Genomic DNA, 19338 nt, shown 5'->3' with positions numbered 1-19338 from the left:
CTCAGACTGAAGCAAAAGTCAGGATAAAAGACTTCATATGCAGATGCAGAGATGCTGGTCCTAGACAAAGAAATAACTGTAGACAAGTCACTCCGTGCCTCAGTTTCCCCATCTGTAAAACTGAAATACAGCTCCCCTTGTAATCCACATGTCACAGTAGTTATCTCAGCATCAAGGAGATCTGGCAAATGAGAGAACAATTACACGGAGCCACCAACTACAAATGTATCTGAACAAGGTGCCAGGCTTTCATCTGTAGTTCATAGAATTGCTGGGGTTGGCATGCACCTCTGGACATTGCCTAGTCCAACCCTGTGGCTCAAAGCAGTGTCAGCTAAAGCAGGTTGACCAAGTCCATGTCCAGTTGGTTTTCAAATATCTTCAAGGACAGAGACTCCACAATCTCTCCGCACCACCTGTCCTGGTGTTCAATCACCCTTGAAGGATGAAAGCTTTTTATTCTGTTAAATGCAATTTCCTGTTTCAGTTTCTGCCCAATGCCTTTCATCCTTTCACTGTGTACCAGAGAAGAGTCTCTCTCATACTGGGGGGTCCAGCACAGCTCTCCAGATGTATCTCACCCGTACTGGGCAGAGAGGAAGGATGATTTCTGCTGGCAATGCTCCTCCCGATGGCACTCAGGAGGTTGTCAGCTTTCCTTGCACAACGAACAGCACATTGCTGTACCATGTTCAACTTGTCCACTAGCATCCCCAGGTCCTTTTCCCTTCACAATTAGGAGATCAGTAGTCATGCTGAATACTCCCAATCACTTTCTTGTCCTTCATGTGTTTAGAAATGGTTTCCAGGATTAGTTGTTCCATTGCCTTACCAAGGACTGAGGAGAGGCTGACCAGCCTGTAGTTCCCTAGATCATCCTTCCTTCCCTTCTTGAAGATAGAAGTGACATTTGTTTCCTCACAGCCCTCAAGAACCTCTCCCTATCACCATGACCTTTCAAAGATACTCAAGAGTGTCAAGCAGTTACATCAGGCAACTCCCATGTGTGCATTCTGTTGGGGTCCAAGGACTTGTGTCTGTCCAGTTTGTTTAAATGTTCCCTATCCTGATCCTCCTCCACTAAGGGTGACTTCCTTGATCCAGATTTTCCCACCAGCCTAAAGGGCCTGGGATTCCTGCAGGCCAGTCTTGCTGAGGCATGGAAGGCACTGAATACCTCTCAAACTTTCCTGTGTCCTTTGTTACCAGGTTCCCTAACCCATTTAGGAGTGGGCTCAAATTTTCCCCAATCTCCCTTTTGCTGCTGATACACCTGTAGAAACCTTCTTGTTGCCCTTCACATTCCTCATCTGATTCAACTCCAGGTGGGCTTTGGCTTTCTTTACCCAACTCCTGCATGCTCAGACAGTGCCTCTGTATTCCTCCTGGGTCATGTTCCTGCTACTGCCTCTTCTGTACTTCTTTTTTGTGTCTGAGGTTAGTCAGGAGCTCCTTGTTCATCCATGCAGACCTCCTGCTGCCTTTGCTTGATTTCCTGCTCATCAGAATGGACTAATCGTGAGCTTAGAGGCAGTGATCTTTCAAAAATCAACCAGCTCTGCTGGATGCCTCTTCTCTGCAGAGCAGTATCCCATGGGATTCTTACCAGCAGTTCGTTGAACAGGCCAAAGTCTGCTCTCCTGAAATCTAGGTCTGTGGTTCTGCTTTCTGACTTGCTCCCCCTTCTCACAATCCCAAACTCCACCATCTCCTGGGCACTGCTGCCAGGGATGTCCCTGGCCTTTGCATCCCTGACCTTCACATCCTGGACAAATCCTACCTTGTTTGCAAGTAAGAAGTCTAGTAGAGCATCCTACATCAGCAACTTGATCTCCTGTGCCAAGTTGTCTTCAATGCATTCCAGAAACCTCCTGGATTGCTTGGGCTCTGTTGTGTTGTCCCGCCAGCAAATATTAGGGTGGCTGAAGTCCTGCATGAGGACCAGGTCTGTGAAAGTGATGCTTCTTCCAGTTGTCTGAACACCTCATCTACTGCTTCCTGATCAGACGGTCTATAGCAGACACCCACAACAATGTCACCTATTTTGGTCTATTAGCGAATTCTGACTCACAAGCTCTCTGCTGGCTCATCGCCCATCCCAAGACAGATGTGTGATGTGTCCCACATGCTCCCTTACATAAAGGAGAACTCTCCCTTCTTGCTGTCCCAGCCTGACCTTCCTGAAAAAGCCTGTCTATCCATGGCAGCACTCCAGTCCTGTAAGCTATCCCGCCACATCACTGTGACACCAAGGAAATCATAGTCCTGCAGATGCACATAGTCCTCTAATTCCTCTCATTTCCATCCTACAGTGTGTGCATTAGTGTACAGGCACTTCAGAAAGTGTGACCGTGCGTTTGTCCCCAGCCTTGTATATTGTCAAAGCTAGAGTGTGCATCCCTGGTCTTGAATGTTGTCCCAACTCAGAAACCACAAAACCTGGTCTCAAGCTGAAACATTGAATCCAATAATAAACTGCCACTTGCTGGACAAAGAACACCTGGCAATAAGCTAGACAAAGAAAACCTGTTAAGGGTATGACCTGCACTGCTGGCAAGAAACCAGCTACAAATATGAGCTTGCTTTGTTAACCCTTTGTGCTGGGAACAGGCTGCTGATGGGTGGACTGGAGGGGCTCCCATTACCACCAACAGGCAGGGACGCCTCCTGTTGCTCCACGAACCTACTTCTTTCTGCAGAATTGAGAGGATGGTGATTGGGATCAGAGGTTCAGGGATCAGTTAGTACTTGGCATGTAACAGTTCTTACTTGCTGACCAAAGCTTATAATTAATCGTAAGCAAGTATGTGTGTGTGATCTGGTTCTCTCACAGGGGAATCCACAAACCCAAGTCACAAGCTATTAAATGTGGTGTGATAGAGAAGCATCCAGCTGTGCTGATTTCCCAAAAATTGCTTTAGAGCTTTCCCTGTCACTTCCTTACTTATGTGCTTATGCTTGGCAGGATCCCACTTAACTGCTCTTTTGTCTCCTGTTCATATCATGCTGGGCCCTCTGCTCAGTCCTGGTCCTTCACTGGTCCTTCCAACCTGCTCCTTTACTTCCTCACGATTGTTCATCATTATCTCCCTCTCCCATCACTAATAGTTTAAGGTCCCCTCTCCAGGTTGGCCAGCCTGTTGGCAAAGATGCTTTTGCTCCATTTGGCCAGGTTGATCCCCTTCCAAGCAGTCTTGATCCTCAAAGAGGGTCCCATGGTCACTGAAGACAGACCCAGCTGCTGACACCAGTTGTGCAACCAGCTGTTGACCCACAGGATCCATTCCAGTCCTCCTCAGGCCCTCCTCTTCACTGTCAGTATCAAGGAGACCACTGACTGGCCTCCCAAGCCCTCAACCATTGCACACAGAGCCACGTAGTCACGCTTGGTACTTCCCAGATCACTCCCGACATCATTGGTGTGCAGGTGGAAGAGCAGCAGGAAGTAATAGTCTGAGGATTGAAACAGTCTTTCTACAACATCCCACTCCTGAGTCCCCAGTAAGCAACAAACTTCTCCAGACAGCAGGTTAGGTTGGCAGATGGGGGCCTTCATTCCTCATGAGTAGTGAGTCTCCTACCACTATCACTCACCACTCTTGCTATATGGTTCAGGTTCAGCTGGCTCAAGTGCTTCACTGGACAGAGCTCTCAGCCAGGGAGCTGCCACGGCACTGAATCTATTGCATAGTTGCAGATCTGCATGTGGAGCAGGAGCCTTCCCCAGAAGTCACCAGCTTCCAGCCTTCACCATCATGGGAGTTCCAGCTTTCCAACCTGAGACACAGAGACTCTGCCTGTCCCTCTGCTGCAGCTGAAAGTTCAGGCTTTCGAAGCTGCAGGGTCTCAGAGAGGACCTGACTGATCTCTGTCTTGTCACCTCTGATGCTGGCCAGTCTGCTGACCTGCTCCCACAGCTCTAGTACTTGGTGACACAGATCCTCAATGAGAACAACCATCCTGCTGGCCAAAAGGCCATCTCCCATTGCCCCAGCCACAGCAAGATGCCCCAGGTGCCTCTTCAGCTTGAGGCCTGCAAAGCTGCATCCTCCTTCTGCAGCTCCATGTGCCAGTCAAGGTCTCCATTGCTACAGGGAAAATTGCTCCAATGGCTGCTGGCGACGAGATCCTGTGACACATCACTGGCATAACTGAGGACACAGGTGCTATTGTGAGCAGTTACCAGTTCCCTTCTATACAAACTGCTGTACAGCTGCCTCTGAGAGCTGTGCTCTGGGCCAGGACTTACAGAGGCCTCTGCTGAGTACCTGCTGGAAGAGTGCTTAACTGTCCCTGAGCAGGACTCAAGATCTGCAAGCTCAGAGCCCTGCTTTGATCAGGAGCAGCTGGCAGAGCTTGCTAGAAGCGATCAGCTCATCTAGGTGTCCTCACTGCACCCTAACATTCCTCCAAGGGTTCGCAGGACTCCCCTGATAATCCCAGAAGTTGTTCCTGGAAGATCAAGGAAGTGTCAAAGCAGAGCCCAGAAATGGCTGTGTAAATGGCTGTGTCTGGCATAAAGGCACAGGTGAACAGGGAAAGACTGCAGTCTTTTCAAGCATTAGATGTAGGAGACTTTAAATGAAGCTATCAGGTGACATAAACAAAAACACAGATGGCATAGGTAAGCTGTAAAACTCCCTAACATAGGAATTACAGGTGCTAGCAATTTACAAGGGTTCAAAAAGCAACTGTAAAAAAAACCTGGAATAAAAATCTAACACAAGCTATCAAATACAGCAACACTCCCTCTGACTGGGGGAAGTACCAACACCACATCAGAGACAGTCACCATAAAGCAGTCCTATTTTATACCCTTCCCTAGCTATCTTTTCCTTACCACAGATGTTCAGAGCCCTGCTGCCAAAACAGGCTTTTAGTCTGGCTCACAACTGCCTTATATTCTACTGGTGAAAGATGTCATCCTCCTGGGTCAAGGGTTGCTTGGGTTGGGGACAACGCAGTTCTTTTCCTCTCTCTTCTAAATCAGCTCAGTATCCTCTTAATAGCTGTGAAGCACTTTGATGTCTTTAGACAGAAAGATCTCCAGTGGCACTACACAAACAAATCACAGTGTAATTAGCATTAACAGAGCAGTGCAGAGAAGGTTACAAGACAATGGTCAGCATAGGGATGTGATCAGCCTTGCTGCCTATTCGATTTTCATATAAGGACAGCAGACAAGGCAAAATACTGCAGGGAAAACAGTGCAGGACCCTTGTGTTGCAGGCCTTGCAGGCACCCCATCCCCTCAGCAGACATACAGAGGCACAGTGGCTCCCTGTTGTCCTACCTTTGGTTTACAGTGCCTGAGTGTAGAAACGCAGCACATCATTTTGTGCTGCTGGTGTCTCACAGCTTCAGATGGATCTGCTTGCTGATGCTATGCTACATCCTAACCTAGATCCTATAGGACCAGAGCATGCTGAAAAGCAAAATCTGCAAATTTAATTTCAAAACAAAGAAATATTTCACTGGGAGATATCTTTCAACTTCAAAGCTTCCAGGCTACATGCTTCTTCTGAAGTGTAACGTCTTCCAGATCTTTCTCTGACTCAAGAGCCTACAAGACTCTTTGCTGGTATCTCCAAGCAGTTGATCTGCCTCTGACCATAAAATCTCTCAAAGCCACAGACCCTACAAGCCTACCTGCCCAGTTTGCTTCCCCTGCTAACATCAAGAAACCAAGCCTGCAGACTTGCAGAGAGGCCCTCTTTAGAAGCAGGAGCTCTGCTGCATAAACCCAAACTGCAGCTTCTTAACCTTCCTGTTAGTCTTAAAGGTGACAATGCCTTAGCAGGCACAGACTTGGATAAATTTATGTTTTTTGTATCAAGCTGTGTCACAACAATGAATCTTAAAAATCCAGGATCTCTAGTTGCCTTCTAGGTGAGTTAGTGGGACAACACAGTATCTACTACCAGAGTTTCAGTGAATACACCAAATTAGAAATTACATTAAAAACCCAATTCTAAACAATGTTTTCTGATGGAAATTTCCTGACGTGTTCTGTATTTAGGTATTTTGTGTTCCAATACCCTTGCACTGAACTGCTGTGCCCAGTAAAGGTCACCAAGTTCCTCACTATCAAGGCAGTTCAGAATTCATCATTCCAAAAACGTCTGTAGGAGATGGAAAATCAAATCTAGTCTTATTGTAACAACACTGACCTTATCATGTCCTTAGATGCTTGTTCTGTTGCCTATTTCTTCCAGGTATAAAGTCTCTCCCCCTAAGTTGACAACCTTGGAGGCGGCTGGAACTCCGAATCTTTGTCATTAATAGAACAGAATTCATTAAAATTTATAAAACTTGCTTGTGCTTCCACACCGATGTTATTTAATAGACTAGTGCAGGTTTACAGTTGTTAGACATTGATGAATGCAGCAGTTACTGCCAAAAGAAACTATCTGCTGATATCAAGATTGCATGACTTTTAGACCAGTCATAAGAACCAAATAGAGGCAATGTTTTAAATTAAATAGGAAACTATCAAAGACATTTTACTTCACCTAAATGGACACAGTCTTATTAATATGTATAGTGCATTATAAAATCCATGTTATTGGCCTCCAACAGTTTTCCAACTGAACAGGAAGCTTTTAAAAAACCAATTACCTTATCACTTGGAATCTCATCTGCTGCTTGCAAGTCATGTTGTGTCTGAGCCAATCCTTTCATACAACTCTTTATCACTGGCAGGCAGTCATATGAAAAAATTAATAATGACCACTTCATTTTTCAGAATCTGTAATCGTCTTGCTACATAATTGTGAATGCAGGGTAGGGAAGAAGGGAAAACTTGGGTTTTGAAAACTTTCATAAAATCCCTAGGTTCTGGTGCTCATTTTTGTCCCTTTCACTTAATGATACCATTCTCTTTTCAATGTTAGCTCTGTCAAAACAGCTAGAAATATTCAGTACTATTTGCTATGGCTATTTATCATGAAGAGGTTTCGTTTTAATTCAAGAATAGTCTGTCTGAACCTGGATTTAACATTACTGATGTTCATCAAGATTCTCTTTAAGAAGTCTCCACATACACAAAGGGCAGTTTTATGTCCTTTAGAGTCTTACTAAACCAAGGCACAGTAACAGGAGGCATTAAGCTGCACATGTGCTTTTTGTAAGAAGCTAAATAGTGGAGAGTATGGAGAAGGCTCCAGTAGAAATTACTTCAGACATTAGGGAAAAAGCAGCACAGAGATACATCTCATTGATTTACAAAACAGAGTGAGGCGGCAAGGCTTGGGATAGGAAGCTTTACCTAACATGTTGGGTTCTACACAAGGAACGTGTACAAGGAAATCAACACAATGACTATTAGTAATCAACACGCATCTTCATACTGGGTATGCAAACACCTAGGTGAAATTATTGCAACAAAAGGGGCTGGGCAAACATAACTGGTTTTAAGATTCCAACTGCACATAACTGTAAAATTCAGGAGGATTTTTTACAATTCACTGCTTTCCTTTACCCATCCTCTTTTTTGTTGCATCCTACTTTCTCTTTTCACTGCCGTTGGGCCTAGATTCTTTCTCCTTCACATCAGGTTACATCATTTTACTAGAAAGAATATTAGGACAAGCGTTTTTGCTATGAGGATACTCAAAAACTAAGCAGGTTGCCTAGTAAGGTAATAGGAAAACTCAACTGGACAAAGCCCAGAGGAACTTAATCCAGCTCCTACTGTTCTGAGCCATGCTGTGCCTAGAGACTGCCAGAGATCCTTTCCCACCTAAATTATGCTGTGAGTCTATGACCTTTCTTTTAACTCAGAGAAGTATAGACTTAGGTTTCTCACTGACTTGGCTGACCCTAGCTGCCTTTCTTGTTCGAATTGTATCTACTCCCGAGTTTTTTCCAAGTCCCAAACTGTTTTTCTCCTTTCTCTCTACAGAGAGACTCTTGCAATACGAATTAAAAGCCTGAAACTCATAATGATAAACCAATGCTGGTATGTATTCATATGAAACCAACACTGTATAAAGCACTCTGTTCCCACAATTTCATCAGTTTGAGAGTTTCAGTATGTTTCCTACCAGTGCAACAGAGCTGCACCGACTTTTGCTTTGGCTGGTTTAAATAAGATCATAAAGATCCCTGATGACTACTGATTTAACTGGCTCCCAGTCAAAGATTAGCACAACTATAAAACTAATAAAAGTGTAACTGCTATCCAATCTATTTGAAAGGTTAATTCACTCCATTATCACTGGAATCTTATATTGGTCAGGTACTAATAAGAAACTAGATTATGTTCATTAGGTACATTTACACATTTTTGCTATAATTTTATAAAAAATGCAGTATTGATTAGAGACAACGATAAATCAAATGGAAATTTGAGCAATAGTTCCACTATGAAAAACAAAGTATCACAAACTATTTTGAGAAGAAATTTAAAGGTCAAACCTCATCCTTTCCCTGAAGTGTGCAAAACTCACAATGAGTCTTGAAAAATCAAGTAGATTGTTATACATGGTTTAATCTAAATAAAAGCAGTATTAATTCAATAATGCTGTACATCTGCACAAAATAATCACACATGAAATGTCTGTTTTTTAATAAAGTATGTAACAAGTATTGATGTATTATTATTATTATTATTATTATAGCTCCTTCCAGGTATGCAAAGTCTATGCTCCACAAATAAGCCATTAAGTCACGATGAACAATAGATTATTGATTTTTAGGATGGACATGCAGCATTTAATAGCTGGGAGAAGGAAATACAGGGATAATTCAGCCATTACATGACCAAATGTAGCTACCCTTTAAATTATAGAATTCACCCTACTGAAGCCATGACAAAACTTACAGTAACTCCAGTAATAATTGCTTCATTATTTCCAAGCTGCTTTAATCTTATTGCAGCATATTTTTGGTAGATCCCATCAATAATTACTGTAGGATCATAAAAAGTTAATAACACTGTAGAATTGTGAAAAGTTAATAAATGATTCAAACCTATTTTAAACTAGTAATAGCCTATCCCCCATGTGTCCTAATACATGGGTTCTCCCATTCATCTGCTCATGTGATCAGGTTGTAAAGGAAGTGACATGAGAAAGAAGTGTTTTGCAGGGTTTTGGGGTACATTTAAAACTTTTGGGCAAAACAGCCTGGCTTTTTGCACTGACCCTCTGCAAACATGCAGTCTTCACTGCAAGGCCGCTAGAGACCACAGCCAGCCACGGGACTCTAGGTATGTCTAGTCTGATGCAGATCTTAATCCCAGTGCGTACAATAAGCACATCACCCAAAAGTAAGAGTTACAGACATTATGAACAACCATTTGGTTTCTTGAGCTGTGTAACAACTCTTTAAAAATTGACTATGTGCTTAGTAAAATATTGATTGGTCATTCATTTAACAACCACTTCTAAAAATCTATCTGCAACAGAAATCTTGACCATTAACTCACTCCATTTCAAGATGAAGATGCATCTTTATTCCTGACTCTTTAATTTAAAGCTGGAGTATTTCAGGAAAAGCTAATACAATTTATCATTGTATATTTATACCAAAGTCACAGATATCCAAAATCTTATGAAACCTGAACTTCTGAATCAGAATTATTTATTATCAAGCTTAAAGATAATCCGTGAAGACTCATGAGCTCTAAAAATGAGGGTCAATCTCTAATCACTGTTGTAAGCAATCATCATCACAAGTAACAATTTCATGTGTGTTAAGACTTGAATGCCCATTTAGCATCATGTGCCCAAGATGTAGCAACTTTCAAATCATCAATTCCCAGTGATACCACCCTCTCACATATTTCCTGCAAACACATCTGTGTATGATCAGTTTTCATATAGTCTCTTCAACAGCCCCACTGAGTTCATAGCTGTGAACAAACATATGACACATGCAAAATTACCTTTGTGAGAGAGTATATGATCGGACTTCAGGAATGTGATCTGAGAACTACTTGTACTATATTCAACGCCTCACAGAAATTCCCGGTGGAATACACCACTGAAGTGCAGTATGACTGTAAGGAAATATACCAGAGGAAGAAATGTTTACTGCTAAAATGCTGGGATGTGGGAACGGACAGATGGGAAGTAGCAGGCCTCCCTTCAGACTGCCCCAGAAGTCATGAAATAAATCATGAAAGCTGAGGTGCACCAGCGAAGTGAGTTAGAAATATGGAAACATACAGTAAAATTTCTCCAGAAAGCTGTATTCTATTTTATTTGTTACCATGTTCTGTTGCATTCATAATAGCTTTATTTATTTGGTATTACTCAGGTGATGGTAACTGGATTATCCGTTTGTGCTTTGGAGGGAGAAGATACCAAAATTTAGAAGCCATTTGCTCTAAATGGTTGGTGCAATACCTTAAGTTTGTAAAGAAAACACAAGACTTTGCAGACTAATTCCTAAAGCTGCTCTTTATAAATGCTGTCGGAATTTCTAGAGAGCAGAAAATGCTAATACTCTTCAAAAGCTAAATCATTTGTACAAATCTGTTTGCTGTAAGACTGATCTTGATGACTTCACCCTTGTAACACTGCTAAAACAAGCCCCTCTTTTTCAATGCCTGGAGTGGCTGGTCAGGAGCCAGAAATCAATTCCTTTGCAAGCCTCATGAAATTGGACATAGTACTTAAGAGACCTATTTTACTTTTGAAAAATCTCCTGATGTCAAAACCATTGTCAGAAAGTTTGAATGGGTTTGATATTGCAAAATATGCTTTCAGCATCTTGCTTTGCTCTGGCGTTTCTCAGATCTTTCCTGCTGATCAGTTCTCGGAAGGCTTGATTGTTGTATTTAGGGTTACTTAGTACAGATTTTTGAGTCCCTATTCATTGCTTTCCACCCTTTTTATAACTTCATGTAACTTATGCAAATTAAGTATCATGTTAAATAAACCCAGGGATATTCCTACAGACCAAAGAAAAAAAACGTGTGTTCACAGATGCAGACCAGAGAAAATGGTGCAGTTGTGTCACACAGGAATCAACAGTATGATAATGCACTGCACCTGCAATGATCTCCAAATTTTCATATATCTGAGCAAATAAATAGCTCAACACTGTGCGCAAGGGAGAGAAAATATAAAAACCCCTCAGGTTTTTGAAGCATGCAGACAAACAAACAAGAAGTAACACATCAACTGCTCTACCATAATCTGCAAGAAACATTAAAAACTAAGTATACTTCTGAAAAGAAAAGAGGGAAAAATTCAGCAGGAATTTTCACTCATAATTCACTGATAATATCCCATAGGGAGATAGATGCCCATGTTACATATTGTGTCATATGTATTTTCACATTGCTATCTATTTTAAGCCTAATTAAAGTTGCCCAGTCATTGCTGGAAATACCTGCCATCTTAGAAGGCTTCAAACATGGCTTTTAGAGTTCTGCACATATAATACAGAAAACTTGCATGAACGGCACCTGGTTTTGTAATCAATTTTCTTAAAATCTCTATACAATCAATTCTGATTACTAGTTTTTCTAGCAGTAATCTACTAAAGCTATGGGTTTTTTTAATCTTACAAATTGACAAAATGGATTTCTACTTAAAGAACAAAGTAAGTTCAATCTCTCTAACTGCTAAGTAATTAAGAAAACACAATTCCTTCTCTTATAAACCTGGTTATATAGACCAACGTACCATAAATTGAAGTAGTTCTCAAAAGTGTTGGCTAGTTTCAGGGCACAGTGAAACAGATAAAGCAGTATGTTAACAACATTCTTCTCTACTACCAAATGCATTTTTTTATTACTCATAAAGACAAAGAAATTTTGGTACCTTTAGTGTCTTCCTTGAAAACTGCACCAAATTCATTGGTGCAAAACCTAAGATATTATGCAGGCTGTCAAAGGGATTATTTGCGATGGAAAATCTTCAGGATAAAGAAGGAAGATACAAAATAGGCTTCACATGTCTGCGAGCAACAATACAATCCTTCTTTCATTTATGTTTTAAAGAAAAATGCAGTAAAGCTGCTAATCCCTCTTGGGCAGTCCCTTAATGTTAACTCTAAAAAGTCCTCAAGAAGCTAAGGAGAATCAAATAGTAATCTGCTTTTTTCCAGAGTGCTCATTTTGGCCATGAGTTTTCTGTGCTTTTCACCCAATTGTGAAGCATCTAGAGGATTATCATTTCAGAAAATTAAGTTGTAGTTTATTGTCAGGTAATATGAAAGCTGCCTAGCAATTCCACAAAACTAATCCAACATTCAGGAGACACCTATCCACTGTGATTAAGCCAATTTTACAATATGGAGTTATCCGGTCATCTGGAACAAAGGAGGTACGTGGTGGAGAAACAAAGAAAGCAACCAATAAGGAATGACTGGCAAATGGGGAACATAAAGACACATTTAGAAAGAGTAACAAAGAGAAACTGATGTATATGCTGAGCGAATAAAGTAAGAAATAATGAATCCCAAGAAACAGAAGTCACTGAAGCATAGGGATTATGCAGAAACATCACCCTGCTACAAGAGGAGCTCCTCTGAATTTGCACAGCATCTGTCACCATCAATTCACACAGTCGGTCTAACTAGAGGATCTAATGACAGGCAGTTTATACAACACCAGCACAGGATACGTCCCTCAGGGCATTTTGTCCTCATAGCATCCCAGTGGAGCAGGATAGCACTACTGCTTGCATGGCACAGATGGAGAAACAAGGCACAGGTTTTTTAAATAGCTATGTGCATGACACCTATACCAAGGGAAAGCATTGAGCTGGCACACACGAACTGCTGGAAAATCCTTCTTTTTTGCCTCATCAGGAAACAAAATCAAAAAGCCCCACATGGTGGATACTGGATACTGCTACAGAACAGAGTCACTGATCATTCCAACTATTTGGAAGTTAGTTCAACTTGGGATGCCTTTTTATTTAATGTTTATATTAAAATCTGTCTGGATTTTTTTGGCATTTTCTAGGACAACTGTACATTACCTTACCAAAATTAAAACCTATATTTTGATTATCCAAACTGTGATCTTACATTTGTATATCCTTTATGCAATTTTAACCATACCATTAAAGCTCTAATGCAAACAACAAGTTTTTCTCATGAGACAAGTGACTTGTTTTTAAAGAAACACAAATAGAAAGTCACTCCGAATCCATTGAATGCCTCTTACAAATGTAGCTTTGAGGACCACACCACACAGAAAAAGACATTTCACACTTCCCAAACACTTCTCAAAATTAGAGGGCACCAGCCAGTACACCCAAATGTGCAAAATCTTTTGAGTTTTCAGAACACCTAAACAAAAATTAGAATAAAAAATGTGCCACATATGTCATGACTGTTCTGAATTCACTTATTTTTCATAGCTCCCTAAACCCTGCTGTGATGCTGATGACAAACAAGAGTTCAAGAGGCACTTATCTCATTTACAGAAATGGTTTCAGTATTGCAGAAATTCTCCTGCTAAAGAGAAGTTCAGCTGTTGGCTTGACTACCTGAAATACTGGCAGGAGAATGTAGGCAGGCAGAGAAAGAAGAATGCTTTCTTTCTGTGCTTCTGTAAGTTGAAACATTTTTTTTTTAATTATGTTTGAACTGATGTTTGAAGATGATTCAATCTGTCCAAAACTAAACCAGCAAGAAGTAAAGGAAAATCTACCCCACTGATTGTAACATACCTACAGCTCAAGTAAAAGTTTGCATCAGAATAGAAGCAGGACTAGAGCTTTGTATTTTGCAGCATGTTTCATTTTATTCATAGGGGGAAGGGGAGAAGAGATTTTTCTTACAAAATCTTCAGTTCTTTGCAATGTACTATATATCAAGTTGTCAAGAAGAAACAGTTTCCACTCTGCCTGCAAAAGCTTTCCTGAGGGCAGAATAATGGATTTAGCATCAAAAAGTAGGATCTTCAGTTTACAGAATTTGAAAGATGTCCAATGTTTTAGGTTTTAATGGTGTTGCTTATTTGAGTCTGCCCCTACTTACCTTGTCAATGTCAGGATTACAATAATCTACAATAAAGCACAATGTGACACATACATCAGTCATATTAAAGTCACTTGGTATTCAGTAACTCTTTGATCAGTTTAAGACAATTTAATTAAATCTGGTGCCAGAAAATTGCAGTGTTTTCATGTGCAAAGCCACACCTCAGACGTGCCTGACCCCTTTAGAAGTAACTGTACTTGAAAATAAATCCTCAGATAACTCATGCCTTGAAACAACTCAAGCCCTCAAACCAGGACTTGCCGTGTGAGAAGGAGGAGGAGAAATAAGAAAGCATCACATCAGCAGAAATTTCAGAATAAATTTCTCCTTTTATTATCTAGAGAGCCATGATAGTCATAACTGCTGTTGACTCAGAGGAGATGAGAGGCGTTTTTTTGGAGGAAAAAGAAGTGTTGCTTGCTTATTGCTTCTTTAAAAACTACCATTCAAACAGACACAATGGCTCAAAAGTTGTTCGCATACTTTCCCCCTGAAGTCACATATAGTTGTGGGGATGCTTTTTACTCATAGTGTGTAACTATCCTTCCAACATGAATTAGAAAATGCAATTATTACACCGCATTACACTTCCTGTCACTAATGATAATCATCAAATACGCTGAAAAAGCAAGTAAAATCACTTTGACCCACTACATTCAAAGCCAGACTATACTCAGCTCCCCTACACTCTAGCGTGCCTCTAGCATGAGTTTTGTCCTAGAAAGTTAACACCCAAAATAGGATGAAGAAAGACAAAGACCACAGAGCATGGAAAGCACTACTAGATCAAGACCTCAGGGCAGCTCACCAGTCCCCTAGGAAGAGAACTGGGATTCGCCATGCTTTGCACTTCTCCCACTTACACATCTGATGTTGCCTAGATCTGAGGGAGCTTAGCTGTTATGACAGTTTATTCCCTGCCTGCAGAAAACTGGGCCACTGTGTACAAAACACACCTTCACCAGTTGTGATTTTTACCTTTCTCCACCTTCAACCAGTACACATGTGGATGTTGTGTGAAGGATGTAACATAGCACTCCTTGGACCAAACTTTGCAAAGCAGGGTTGCAAAATAGAGAGACACCTGTGCTGAAGCATCATAAAGATGTTTCTGACAGCACTTTGTCACGCATGTCCCAGCAGCTGAAAGAGGGAGGAGATGCTCCAGAAAAAGTTTTGGCAACAAATGCTGCCATAAGCCAAAAGTATGTGAAAAAAGAAGAGTATGTTAGAAATTTTTTCCTGTCATCCCAGATGCTGCTTCTCCTACTTTCTCTCATGCTAGCTTACAATCCCTAAGACCACTTTAGTGATCAGTCCTGGCTATCAAAATACGGTCAAACAGGCTGCTGTGCACTGTTTGCATTTGCTGGCATAGGTCCAGGGCATACCAACAGCTAGGAGCTCTATTGCATTTGCTGCATGTTCTGCATCCATCATTGACTCCAAAGGGCTCTGGAAGCTACTGGAGTAGGGCATCCTGCTCTTCGCACTTCTGTTTAACAACTGTGAGCAGCTAGCAGCAGCAGTCCTCATAGACCAGGTACTCAACAGTCCATGCACTGCTCAAAGCAGTGGCACATGTCAGCTGAATGAGGAAAACAACATTGGTCTCATCTTGTTGCAACCTTTTACACATAAGCCAAGGCTGGGTGAGAGCCTCCTGAAGGCTCTTTTCACTGATGCTGGCTGCAAACAATGCTGCAAAGAGGAACAGGGAAAAGGAGAATATTAGTCTCCTGTACTTCCTAATTAATTGCTTAGGTGTTTAACAAAATGTAATACACCAAATCTTCACAGACGTTTGGTAACAAATGCTAGACTCTAATGATACCTCTTATAATACAATAAAGAACCATCTAGATAGCTGCCTACATTATTTGGGAGAGGGACTCAGATTTGATAAGTGGCTAAAAATTAGTTTAATGATTCCCTATTTAGCCTTTAAATCTACTCATAATGTGACATTGTGTTTCTAATTAGGGACTGAAAATGTTGATTTAACATTTATGTCATTATAGATTAGGCATCACATGGTATCTCTATATTATTAAAAAGTTCATATTTTGAACATAAAAAGGAATTTGTAGAGTCAGGCACAGGATTTAAGTGTTTATAATGAGCCATTCGTCTTCAGGTCAGGTTTTAAAAGAACTAACTAGTACAAGTTAGTTGAGTGTGAGGAAAATGAAATGGAAAAAAACAGAAATGCAGCTAACCACTGAAATTATAAATGTCACATTTGTACAGAATGAAGCATAATGGCATTTAAAAAGTCAAAACTGTTTGTGACACGTCATTTCCACCACAACCATCACAACTTCTTTGAACACAGACTGCATACTGGGCAGTTAGCAAGTATCTACTGGCAGGACATCTGACATGGCAATCAAGGCTCAGCATTTTTTTCTTAAAAGCAAATACCTCAAAACTTTTAATCACAGGACCACACTCCATGGAAGACAATGGGGGAGGCAGCACATTCTGGGAACAGGCCTATGGTAATATTTACTGACCATCTCTCTTCCTACTCATGATCACTTAGCATATCTGCTGTTAGATTGTTTTCACATGGAAAAATGTTATCAGGAAAGCAGGCAACTTTTTTTTAGCTGTCCTGCATGCACCTTTAGGAACTGCAGCCAGGTGTCCCACAGCTAATCAATTCTCATGGTTGCTTCTAAACTACAAAAATAGGGCCCATCCTAACCCAGGCAATCCAGCACAGGGACTTGGTATCTGGGGTGGCTCCTCTAAAAAGCAGTTCCTTTAGTCTCAGAATCATGGCAGTAGGAAAAGAAAAACACCCTCCGTGTGCCTTGAGATTTACAGGGACTTTTCAGACCGAATGGCCACTATCAATCATCTCTGCACTCCCAGCAGGAAATCAGATTTCCTGTTGTTTAATGCTACAATGCTTGACATAAGTCTGTGTATTTGTAGTTCCAGTAGTGCTACAATAAAAATCTATACTGTGGACAAAGACGGGAAGAAATACATGTTTTCATCAAATGTAGCAGAGAGAACATCTTTTCAGACACCACCTATCTGCTTTTGACTGATTTTTAATTTAAAATTGTGTTTTAATCAGCAAGGCAAGTATACAAAAGGAAAAGGAAAGTACACTTACAGGGCAAAAAATTCTTTTCTCTTCCTCCTGTAAAAAGATTTATTTTTATATTCATGTCAGTCCTGTCTACAGGAAGGACAATTTATATCTGTCATAGGCTGCCAACCAGGCTCATAATTCATACATTTAAGAGGACTAAAAATCTTCAGAGCTGCTTGTTTCAAGCAATAAATTTGAGACATCTCATTCCTGATGGTGTTTATTTGGTTTCTTCTGAGCTTATTGCTGTTTTTTCCTTATTTTTAACCTTTCTTTCTCTAGCTGATGGGGTAAAGTAGTGACCCATTTTCTCAGTCAGAACAGCTCCTCAGTTTCCCCCGGGAGCAGAGACAGAGATTCCCCAGGAAGCAGGACATTATGTCAGTGACAAATCCCTGTGAAGCACTGAAAGGCTGAGCCACCCTCCCACATTGCTGCAGCTGGGAAGGCCCTGTGCCAAGTGTTACTAGTGGTTTTATTATGCTTTTCCTCTGTTCTCGTCTTCCAACCAGCCTGATTCCTCCTGCAAGGAAGACCCATTCAAGTCAAGAGGAAAACTACTACTTACATTAGATTAAGCACCCAGCAATCATCCGACTGTGTTTTGGGGGCTAAGCTGGTAGTACAGAAAGTAGGGAGTGCATATAAGCGAACTGTATCTCCTGGCTGGAGAAGACGCTAAGAGGAGGGGACTCCAGGTGAGTAAGGGTTAGAGAGGTCCTGGACACCACTGCATGCTTTTCCCATGTCCCTGGGGAAAGGTTAGTGCTCAGGAGGTCTGGAAAGCAACCAGTCACAGTGCCCATTACACCTGCTGCTGCAGCACACTCAAACCTTTCCAAGATTTCAGTGGAAATGGGATAAGTCTTACACAACACCCAGCATTACAAAATTAGTCTTTTGACTGTTCTTAGTGCTTCTCTTGTGGAAGAGCACAAGTCGCCTCATAATTTGGGCCAAAGAGTGAGTATGGCATCCAAGCTACATCAGATGGGTGGCTCTGAAGACGGTCAGTCACAGGCAGTTTTCTCCTTTTCACCATCTAAATTTGATGGAAGCTTTCATCCTCCTTGGAAACCCGGAGTTTCCCCCCTTGCCAAGAAAACCATCCCAGCCTTATAAGCTCCTGTTGAACCTAATGATTTGAATAATGATTTTGTTCAGTCTGGCAGTGTTAGGGTAAGTAAAAGAAGCACCACAAAAAAGTGATTTGTACAGAGTAAAATAACAAGCCAATTTTAAAAAAAACCCTACCCTTAACAAAAATGTGGAGCCATACTTCATTGTGGGAACAACCACTCCTGTAACTTCACTGCTAGTCAATTCACAGTCCTTGCACTAGCCAAGCTCCTTCATCACACTTAAAGGATAGGTATGCCTCATCCAAATTTTATGTTCCACCTGGACTGAAATCAGAGGTGAGTGTTGCTTCCTAAGCCTATGTACCATTAGACTGTGAGATCAGACATTCCCTTAAACAAGGTCTAGTCCTTGTGCCGCAGCAAGATGGATAGAGGTCTGAGGAAAAATAGGAACATGAGCAATCACCTGCTTGCTGCCAACTACACCTGCAGCTACTCTACTAAATACCACAGGACTAGCTGGCAAATTGGGTAGAGGCAACTCTTGAAAACAGAGCATCTACTTGTTCTCACATGCTTGTACCTAAGATCTAGCTAACTTATGCAGGACTGTTTTCAGGGGAACTTGATGGCACTGAGTATGAAGATGGACATTCATGTTATCAAGTAAGAAAGTATTCTTCCTTACAAACAAAATGGCCAACAAATTACTTAATTCCTGCATGCCAGAGCTGCCTTCCATGTAGGCTTGGCAACTGACTGCTGTACTCACCTCAACAAAGATGAAGCAGGGGATGATGGAATAACTTCTCTGGGTATTGTTTCCTAAAGCCATTTCTCATCACACTTCTTGCGGAGGCACTGTTCAAAACTTTATTATCCTGAAAAAGAAAAGACAAAGATATTTCAGTATGTTTCCCTTTTTTACAAACTCCACATTTAACACAACAAGGTTTGTAACATGGAGCGCTGACATACTGGACCAGGGATACAGACTAAAAAAACCCATCAAGATCTAACTTGTGGTTGTACAAAATAACCTAAGGTGGCACTCATTTTGCAGCACAAATGCAAGAGACAGACACATATTACAAGATACATCATCTACACAGCAAAGAGTGATAAGGAATACAACTGTTTTCTTTAATTACAATCCACTCCCAAGCAAAGGCTTCTTCTCCAGCATTGTAAAATCAC

At 41.2% G+C, this 19338-nt stretch overlaps 1 protein-coding gene across 1 annotated transcript in view; it reads right to left on the bottom strand.

The window, feature by feature from the left end:
• Positions 1 to 18976, bottom strand: part of PLPPR1 (phospholipid phosphatase related 1) — a 78943-nt gene extending 59967 nt beyond the window's left edge. Inside the window, exon 1 of the mRNA XM_075726758.1 lies at positions 18914 to 18976. Within this exon, the coding sequence (XP_075582873.1) occupies positions 18914 to 18976 (63 nt within the window). The remainder of the gene's footprint in view (positions 1 to 18913) is intronic.
• Between the last annotated feature and the right edge of the window lie 362 nt (positions 18977 to 19338).

The sequence above is a fragment of the Pelecanus crispus genome, chromosome Z, assembly GCF_030463565.1.
Source record: "Pelecanus crispus isolate bPelCri1 chromosome Z, bPelCri1.pri, whole genome shotgun sequence".
NCBI classification, from domain to species: domain Eukaryota; kingdom Metazoa; phylum Chordata; class Aves; order Pelecaniformes; family Pelecanidae; genus Pelecanus; species Pelecanus crispus.
This window is presented reverse-complemented; position numbering and strand designations above follow the sequence as displayed.